Source organism: Xenopus laevis, chromosome 5S (genome assembly GCF_017654675.1).
Source record: "Xenopus laevis strain J_2021 chromosome 5S, Xenopus_laevis_v10.1, whole genome shotgun sequence".
Classification (NCBI taxonomy): Eukaryota; Metazoa; Chordata; class Amphibia; order Anura; family Pipidae; genus Xenopus; species Xenopus laevis.
Window position 1 is genome coordinate 139255873 of NC_054380.1, and position 10430 is coordinate 139266302.

The 10430-nt window shown below is 41.8% G+C and overlaps 1 protein-coding gene across 9 annotated transcripts in view; it reads left to right on the forward strand.

The window, feature by feature from the left end:
• Window positions 1-2665, forward strand: part of ncoa1.S (nuclear receptor coactivator 1 S homeolog) — a 125013-nt gene extending 122348 nt beyond the window's left edge. For all 9 annotated transcript variants that reach the window (XM_041565116.1, XM_041565118.1, XM_041565115.1 and 6 more), the window contains one exon: window positions 1143-2665. In XM_041565116.1, the coding sequence (XP_041421050.1) occupies window positions 1143-1310 (168 nt within the window). In that variant the 3' untranslated portion in view covers window positions 1311-2665. The remainder of the gene's footprint in view (window positions 1-1142) is intronic.
• The last annotated feature ends 7765 nt before the right edge of the window (window positions 2666-10430 follow it).

A 10430-nucleotide genomic window follows, 5' to 3' on the forward strand; every position in this document is an offset into this window, starting at 1 on the left:
GAAACTGTGACTCACAGCTTAAAGGGCAATTCATCTTCATTAGCAAAACCACAGAAATGTGTTTAAACTTTCATAACCTGCCAAATAGTTATGGTAATTAGGGGGTGTGGCCACAAAAATGGACGTGGTCAAAAAATTTTGCCTCTGCAGATCTTTTTGTCCCTCTTTCTATTTCCAAAATGTTGGGAGGTGTGTAAGTGCTCTACCATGTCGCCAATAGTTTCCCTCACTCTTCTCTCTTCTTGCTTTGCCCCTGGAATAGAAACCCAATTTTTAAAGGAGAACTAAAGCCTAACTAAAGAAGTAGGTAGAAATGTTGTACATGATGTTTTGTGCTTCTGTACCAGCCCAAGGCAACCACAGCCCTTTAGCAGTAAAGATCTGTGTCTCCAAAGATGCCCCAGTAGCTCCCCATCTTCTTTTCTGCTGATTCACTGCACATGCTCTGTGCTGCTGTCACTTACTGAGCTTAGGGAGCCACTCACAATATACAGTACACATAGAATAGAAATGTCACAATATAAGGCTGATTAGTAATTAATACACATAATTACTACATGGCAGCACAGAAACCAGTGCAATTAGCATCAGAATTGAATAATCAGCAAACCTGTAGCATCAGCTTATATTACAGCCAGGGAAGCTCATTTTCTGCTGGATAATTAGTGACGAGCCCTAAGCTTAGCATCTCAACAGCCAATCAGAGCCCACTGAGCATGTGAGTGTCACAGACACTTTCCAAGATGGTGACCCCCTGTGACAAGTTTGAAGTCCTGGATCATTGCTGCTATTGACAAGCTCAAACTTTAGCCTCGTGCAATAAGTTCACTACATAAAATAGGACATTTTTAGCCACATTCATTTTTAGGGTTTAGTTCTCCTTTAAGTGTTCCTTTATATAATAAAACAAAAGGATGATGTTTTTTTCTCGTCTACGCCGCAGCCTATTCTTACCTTTAAGTGGAAGATTCCATTTTGCTTCCAGAGGGAGTTCTCTAAATTGTACTTCAGAATATCTCCTTATGCGGATGACGTTTTGTGCAGTGTGACTTCATAGTTATCGTTTATTATTCTTCGGTGATATCACAATAAAACCGGTCACATGGGTCGTTACAAGCTCCTCCTTTTCTCTGTTGGTGCAGGTGCAGCAGGTGCAGGTTTTTGCCGACGTCCAGTGTACGGTAAACTTGGTGGGTGGGGACCCCTACATGAACCAGCCTGGATCGTTCCCCTCGCAGAAGACAACGGCAGGACCCCAAACACCTCAATCTCAACAGAAGAGCCTCTTACAGCAACTGCTCACTGAATGAAGGGGCCACGAGCCACGGAGAGTCACAGAAGGAGCTATAGAGACATATATTGCACATATAATATATATTCTGGACTTTAGCTCAGATATTGGAACCTCAAACTGCAGCCAATTAAAGGGGTGGAAAGGCTTGCGACAAAGAGACACGTTCCGGACTGTAGGACAAAGGAGCGACTTGTTGTCCCACATTTCCCCTGATACCCTGACCCCCCACTTTGGAGAAGGCTTGGAGGGCGTCAGACATTTGCAAAGAAGGACAGAGTTTTGCAGGGCTGGACAATCGGACCCCGGGTCCCTATTTCGAGCCAAATGACAGATGAAACTTATTTTTGTACGACAGTCGCTGTGATGACACTGAAAGGTTCTGGGTGCAAATCCTCGGAGAGAATGTCGCTTGGGAACTCAGTTTCAGCTGGTTCTGTCACTGATATGGAACCCCCCGAAGAGGAAGAGGAGAAGAGGAGGGTTCTGGGTAATTTACGGGTGGCGGGGATGGGGGAAAGAAGAGAAAAGTATATAAATATATATATTGTACCAAGGTTGCAGCAGAAGTGCATTTGTAGAGCCATCTCTGGCTTGTATGTACAATCATGGTTTTCTAAGTGGGACACTCGCTTTGCGCACCTTTTTAGGGCCTCTTTTTAACCCCTTTGCTGCTGGCGCAGCAATCGGGCAGCCCGCAATTTTCATGAGGTTCATCAATTTCTTGGGAAGAAAAAGGCAAAAAAAAAAGAGAAAACTCTTATCGGTTCATTGAATTTTCAGTTCTCGGTCAATAGAGACGAGTGAGGTTTTCAGCAGCCTCAAAGCTACAGGACTGTCTCCACTGTGGGGGCTGCGGTGTTGCTTTATGGCTGGTTTGGTAAGAGCCAATCAGAATTACAAAAATAGTCATGAAGTCAATGTTTTTATCTCTTAAACAACACGGTAAGCCATAGGCATTCGATTCTCAGCAGACGTCAGCCATGTTTGTTTCATGTCTTCTCTGAGAAGCTCATTGAGATGAAACCAAACCAACTTCTGTTTAGATTGACGGTGCATGTAAACGATATAAAAGCTCCAATGAGTAGTAGCTTTCACCTTGTTCTGATTAAAAGGGTGTAAGTGATGTCACTAAAACAAAGAAACGGGCAAAGTAAAAGTGGACTGTAGATAAAACAAAAGTTTGGCCTATTGTACCATGTTCTGATGGGTTCTGTTGACTTTGGTGACATAGAAATCAGGAATAACCTCTAGGAAGGGAGTGTGACTGTGGGATAGCAGGTATAGTAGGGAGAGATGGTGCCTATAGTAACAGTGGATAATAGTCTCTGGGAAGGGAGTGTGACTGTGGGATAGCAGGTATAGTAGGGAGAGATGGTGCCTATCGTAACAGTGGATAATAGTCTCTGGGAAGGGAGTGTGACTGTGGGATAGCAGGTATAGTAGGGAGAGATGTGCCTATAGTAACAGTGGATAATAGTCTCTGGGAAGGGAGTGAGACTGTGGGATAGTAGGGAGAGATGGTGCCTATAGTAACAGTGGGATAATAGTCTCTGGGAAGGGAGTGTGACTGTGGGATAGCAGGTATAGTAGGGAGAGATGGTGCCTATAGTAACAGTGGATAATAGTCTCTGGGAAGGGAGTGTGACTGTGGGATAGCAGGTATAGTAGGGAGAGATGTGCCTATAGTAACAGTGGATAATAGTCTCTGGGAAGGGAGTGAGACTGTGGGATAGTAGGGAGAGATGGTGCCTATAGTAACAGTGGGATAATAGTCTCTGGGAAGGGAGTGTGACTGTGGGATAGCAGGTATAGTAGGGAGAGATGGTGCCTATAGTAACAGTGGATAATAGTCTCTGGGAAGGGAGTGAGACTGTGGGATAGTAGGGAGAGATGGTGCCTATAGTAACAGTGGGATAATAGTCTCTGGGAAGGGAGTGTGACTGTGGGATAGCAGGTATAGTAGGGAGAGATGGTGTCTATAGTAACAGTGGATAATAGTCTCTGGGAAGGGAGTGTGACTGTGGGATAGCAGGTATAGTAGGGAGAGATGGTGCCTATAGTAACAGTGGATAATAGTCTCTGGGAAGGGAGTGTGACTGTGGGATAGCAGGTATAGTAGGGAGAGATGGTGCCTATAGTAACAGTGGATAATAGTCTCTGGGAAGGGAGTGAGACTGTGGGATAGTAGGGAGAGATGGTGCCTATAGTAACAGTGGGATAATAGTCTCTGGGAAGGGAGTGTGACTGTGGGATAGCAGGTATAGTAGGGAGAGATGGTGCCTATAGTAACAGTGGATAATAGTCTCTGGGAAGGGAGTGTGACTGTGGGATAGCAGGTATAGTAGGGAGAGATGTGCCTATAGTAACAGTGGATAATAGTCTCTGGGAAGGGAGTGAGACTGTGGGATAGTAGGGAGAGATGGTGCCTATAGTAACAGTGGGATAATAGTCTCTGGGAAGGGAGTGTGACTGTGGGATAGCAGGTATAGTAGGGAGAGATGGTGTCTATAGTAACAGTGGGATAATAGTCTCTGGGAAGGGAGTGTGACTGTGGGATAGTAGGGAGAGATGGTGCCTATAGTAACAGTGGATAATAATCTCTGGGAAGGGAGTGTGACTGTGGGATAGTAGATATAGTAGGGAGAGATGGTGCCTATAGTAACAGTGGATAATAGTCTCTGGGAAGGGAGTGTGACTGTGGGATAGCAGGTATAGTAGGGAGAGATGGTGTCTATAGTAACAGTGGATAATAGTCTCTGGGAAGGGAGTGTGACTGTGGCATAGCAGGTATAGTAGGGAGAGATGGTGTCTATAGTAACAGTGGATAATAATCTCTGGGAAGGGAGTGTGACTGTGGGATAGCAGGTATAGTAGGGAGAGATGGTGCCTATAGTAACAGTGGATAATAGTCTCTAGGAAGGGAGTGTGACTGTGGGATAGCAGGTATAGTAGGGAGAGATGGTGTCTATAGTAACAGTGGATAATAGTCTCTAGGACGAGAGTGTGACTGTGGGATAGCAGGTATAGTAGGGAGAGATGGTGTCTATAGTAACAGTGGATAATAGTCTCTGGGAAGGGAGTGTGACTGTGGGATAGCAGGTATAGTAGGGAGAGATGGTGTCTATAGTAACAGTGGATAATAGTCTCTGGGAAGGGAGTGTGACTGTGGGATAGCAGGTATAGTAGGGAGAGATGGTGCCTATAGTAACAGTGGATAATAGTCTCTGGGAAGGGAGTGTGACTGTGGGATAGCAGGTATAGTAGGGAGAGATGGTGTCTATAGTAACAGTGGATAATAGTCTCTGGGAAGGGAGTGTGACTGTGGGATAGCAGGTATAGTAGGGAGAGATGGTGCCTATAGTAACAGTGGATAATAGTCTCTGGGAAGGGAGTGTGACTGTGGGATAGCAGGTATAGTAGGGAGAGATGGTGCCTATAGTAACAGTGGATAATAGTCTCTGGGAAGGGAGTGTGACTGTGGGATAGCAGGTATAGTAGGGAGAGATGGTGTCTATAGTAACAGTGGGATAATAGTCTCTAGGAAGGGAGTGTGACTGTGCGATAGCAGGTATAGTAGGGAGAGATGTGTCTATAGCAGTGATCCCCAAGCAGTAGCTCGTGAGCAACAAGTTGCTCCCCAACCCCTTGGATGTTGCTCTCAGTGGCCTCAGAGCAGGTGCTTATTTTTGAATTCCAGGCTTGTTAGCAAGTTTTGGTTGCATAAAAACCAGATGTCTACCAAACAGATGCTCCTGTGTTCTGCCAGTCCACATAGGGGCTACCAATAGTCAATCACAACCCTTATTTGGCACAACCCAGGAACATTTTTTTTTGTGTTGCTCCCCAACTCTTTTTAAATCTGAATGTTGCTCATGGGTTGAAAAAGGTTGGGGACCCCTGGTCTATAGTAACAGTGGATAATAGTCTCTGGGAAGGGAGTGTGACTGTGGGATAGTAGGTATAGTAGGGAGAGATGTGCCTATAGTAACAGTGGATAATAGTCTCTGGGAAGGGAGTATGACTGTGGGATAGCAGGTATAGTAGGGAGAGATGTGCCTATAGTAACAGTGGATAATAGTCTCTGGGAAGGGAGTGTGACTGTGGGATAGCAGGTATAGTAGGGAGAGATGGTGCCTATCGTAACAGTGGATAATAGTCTCTGGGAAGGGAGTATGACTGTGGGATAGCAGGTATAGTAGGGAGAGATGTGCCTATAGTAACAGTGGATAATAGTCTCTGGGAAGGGAGTGTGACTGTGGGATAGCAGGTATAGTAGGGAGAGATGGTGCCTATAGTAACAGTGGGATAATAGTCTCTGGGAAGGGAGTGTGACTGTGGGATAGCAGGTATAGTAGGGAGAGATGGTGTCTATAGTAACAGTGGATAATAGTCTCTGGGAAGGGAGTGTGACTGTGGGATAGCAGGTATAGTAGGGAGAGATGGTGTCTATAGTAACAGTGGGATAATAGTCTCTGGGAAGGGAGTGTGACTGTGGGATAGCAGGTATAGTAGGGAGAGATGGTGTCTATAGTAACAGTGGATAATAGTCTCTGGGAAGGGAGTGTGACTGTGGGATAGCAGGTATAGTAGGGAGAGATGGTGTCTATAGTAACAGTGGATAATGGTCTCTGGGAAGGGAGTGTGACTGTGGGATAGCAGGTATAGTAGGGAGAGATGGTGCCTATAGTAACAGTGGATAATAGTCTCTGGGAAGGGAGTGTGACTGTGGGATAGCAGGTATAGTAGGGAGAGATGGTGTCTATAGTAACAGTGGATAATAGTCTCTGGGAAGGGAGTGTGACTGTGGGATAGCAGGTATAGTAGGGAGAGATGGTGCCTATAGTAACAGTGGGATAATAGTCTCTGGGAAGGGAGTGTGACTGTGGGATAGCAGGTATAGTAGGGAGAGATGGTGCCTATAGTAACAGTGGATAATAGTTTCTGGGAAGGGAGTGTGACTGTGGGTTAGCAGGTATAGTAAGTGTGGCTCTTGGAGACAATAAGACAAGGTGGGGTTAGTAGGATAAGATGATAGTATTGGTGCCAATTTCATCAGTGTTGCCATTCTGGTCTTGCACTTCAACAACTGAAGATTTACCTGCCCTATTCTACCATTATTCGCTCCCCATGAAATGTGTGTTGCTTGAGGAGTCAGACTAGGAGTAAGACAACATGAATTCATTTATCAGGTGTTGTAGCTCCCCTTGACTAAGGCTCCATTTATATAAAGACAGTGGTGCTCAGATAAGGGCTAAATAAGGGCTGTCCAACTAAAGGCCAATGGCTGGATGTGGAAATATTCTACTCCCCCTTTAGGCTTTTCAAGGGTTCCATCAACTCCTTCGTACGGCCTCATTATTGTATCATGTCTGGTGTAAAGAGTCATATCTAATTCTAGCCAATCTGATTCTTTTCCTTTAAGACTAGAGGGACGGCAAAGTCAACAGAACCCCGTGTAAATGTGGAGAATGGGCCGTGCCCTGTGGTACAGTGTTTGGCCAAACCGATTATCAAAACGATTGTCCTCCTCTGTTGTACATACTCTCACTTTACTCACCCTATACTCACAGTAAGAATTCTGAGTAGCAGAAAGCAAGTGGTTGTTGTATAGTTCCTACAAGGAACACGTCTAGTAAGGGAAACGTAATGGCTGCTGCTAGGATCTCCTATACCCTCCCTACTCGCCATTACTAAACTGTGTAACTACTCTCAGGATACTCCTACTGCCTGCAGCGGCCTCATGCAACGGGACTCGAATTGTTTATAGTTTTTATTTTTCCTTTTTATTTTTGGATTCTGCTATTTTTGTTTGTTTAGTGGATGTTAATGTACATGGAAGGACATTGCTATTTTCACCAGTATTTTCCCTTTCTTTTAAAATATCGTTTTCGAGGTAGGGCTAAAAGATTTTTGTAAAGTTTTGTATTTGTTTTTTTTTTTTACATTTTGCGTTAAGGTTTGTTCTCAGCCACTGCCTTTATCAGTCTCTCTCTCTCATTCCGAAATCCAGACAAACGGACCTCAGTTTTATGCTAAAAATGAAAGAAAAGGGTAAGTTTTACATGCGGCCGGGGCACCGCCAGGCTTTTCACATTCAATTTCAACAACCCGCGTCTAAGAATATATTGAAACAATGTTTTTAGTATTGTCAATAAAATGAGGATGAGGAGTTTGTACAATATGGGATCCGGTATCCGGAAATCTCTTACCCAGAAAGCTCCAAATTACAGAAAAAGGTCGTCTCCCATAGACTCCATTTTATCCAAATAATTGACATTTTAAAAAATGATTTCCTTTTTCTGTGTAATAATAAAACAGTCGCTTGTACTTGATCCCAACTAAGATATAATTAATCCTTATTGGAAGCAAAACCAGCCTATTGGGTTTATTTAATGTTTATATGATTTTCTAGTAGACTTAAAGGATAAGTAAACCTTAAAAATAAGCAAATGCAAAATTGATGAGGGGGCTATTCTAAGCACTTCTGCAATGTACATTCATTATTTATTTTCTTTTGATTCCAAGATATTAAGGGATACATGTACTGTTAATATGAATGAATTGTGTTACAACAGCGCCACCTGCTGGTCATTTTCCCACCAGTCTGACCAGCAAGTAGTCAAGGAAGTTGTCAGGAGAAAGAAAGAGGCTGATGTTCTTCTGCTTAGGAAAACAATTAGAAACCTTTCTCACATCTTTCCTAAGCAGAAGAACATCAGCCTCTTTCTTTCTCCTGACAACTTCCTTGACTACTTGCTGGTCAGACTGGTGGGAAAATGACCAGCAGGTGGCGCTGTTGTAACACAATTCATTCATATTAACAGTACATGTATCCCTTAATATCTTGGAATCAAAAGAAAATAAATAATGAATGTACATTGCAGAAGTGCTTAGAATAGCCCCCTCATCAATTTTACATTCACGTATTTTTAAGGTTTACTTATCCTTTAAATACACTCTAAAAAGGAGAATAAAGGACAGCAAGGCCATTTGGGCCTCACCAGAAACCTCAAATTTGGAATCAACCAGTAGATGGAGTTCCATCAACAAGCAGGAGGTAGAACTGGATTTTTATTTTAAATTTAAATTTTAAAAATAATTTTCAGTACATGTATGTTGGCCGTGTAATAATGACCAATAAGTTTGTGCCGTGGATATTGATGCAAAGATAATCGGCTGATTTTCCGTGTCACCCACTGTACTGCCGTGTGCATCAGCACTCAAAGCAATAAAAGTTTTTCAGTTATTTAGCTTTTTATTCAGCAGCTCCCCAGTTCAATTTCAGCTATTTGGTTGCTAAGACCCAAGTTACCCTAGCAACCATGTGTTGATCTGAATAAGAGACTGGAATATGAATAGGAGAGGCCTGAATAGAAAGATGAGTAATTAAAAAATAGCAAGAACTATACGTTTGTAGCTTTACAGAGCATTTTTTTAGGATGGGGTCGGCGACCCCCATTAGAAAGAAGGAGAAAATGATAAAAAAATAAAGGCCAAATGAAAAGTTTCTTTCTTATCTTTCTTATCCATTCTATAACATTAAAGGTGAAGCAGCCGTAATGAAATTGGCTTCTTATTTGTTGACATAAAAAAAAACTGCAGAATTCATTATAATGAAGAGGAAACAGTTTTTTTAAAAAAATTGTAATGAAAACGTCGTTTAAATTCCCCAAGTTTTCGTTTCCTGCTTGAAATGAAGCCGCTGTCTAATCAGTTTCCGATTGAAAGAGAAGGATTTGCCTTGTGGTGCCTCGCAGCCCTGCGAAAACTGACAGTTTCACCATTTTCCCTAAATTACTTCAAAACAAAAAATTAAAAAAAAAAACAAAAAGAAAAAAAATGCACCTGTTGAAGAAAAGGCAGTGCCTCAGAACGAGAGTTTCAGTAAGTCGACTGCTGCAGAAACTCCGCTGTATATAAAGCTCAATATCCTGTAATTTCCTGTTTTATCCAAAAACCTTGTAAAAAAAACAGCATGTGACATGAATTTTTATTTGCTCCAGAAAGAGCCTTGTTTCTACATTCTACTGCTAAAAAATATATAAATATGAAAAAAAAAAAAGAAAAACATCAAAGGCCCAGACAGTTTAGCATTTCGGTAACTCGCTCTACTTACATTCTGAATCGAGAATTTTTCGCCAGCTGCTTTTCCTAATGTAAAGTTAAAAACAAAAAAAAAAGGTCTGAAAATAAGTTTCACATATTTTATATTGCGATTGTTTCTTAAGAAAATAAAAAAAAATGCAAACACTGGGATTTTTTTTCATATCCCCCTTAAAATAGAAAACAAAAATCTGCTGACAGTTGTTCCCTTAAAAAAAAAACATTTTTGAAAAAAAACAAAAAGCAAATGTTTTATATTTTGTTTTCAAACAAACGCCGGCTATTGGTTACAGGAATGATGACATAATTTATTGTAAAACTGATCTTCGCTTTTAATTTCTTAAGGAAAAAAAAAACAGAATAGCAAAAAAAAAACAAAAAAAAAAAAAAAGTTTTGCTTCTATTTTTCTCTACTTGCGTTTGTAGGGGGGAAAGAAGAGAATGTAACGGAGGCGGGGGGATTGGGAGCGACATTTCTGGTGGGTTTGTAAAGCGAGGGAATTTGGAAAGAAAAAAATTTTTGCTCTAAAAAAAAATATTTTTGGAGCAGAGAAGTGACTACGGGAATTGACAGTGAATAAAAGAGAATGTAAAATGATTACTGAGCCTGAGCCAGAGACAAGTGCTGGAATCAGGTTGTGCACCTTTGTGGCCACAGGAGCTGACGATCCATGGGGATCCCGTGCAGTGTCGGCCCCTCTAGCTGAATAATATCGCTGTTATATTATTGGCTTTGTTCAATGTTTAATTATTCTGTTTATTGTAAATAAAGTCATTTCAAATCTGGATTATTTATTATTTACGACTCATCAACTCCCTTAAAGGAAAACTATACCCCCCAAACAAAAAAGATATTGCATAAAACAGCTCATATGTAAAACCCTGCTTCATGTAAATAATCCATTTTCATAATAATATACTTTTTTAGTAGTATGTGCCATTGGGTAACTGCCATTTTAAAAAATAAGGGCCCCCCTGGGATCATACGATTCACGGTGCACACAAACATATCAACAAACTACACTTGTTCGGT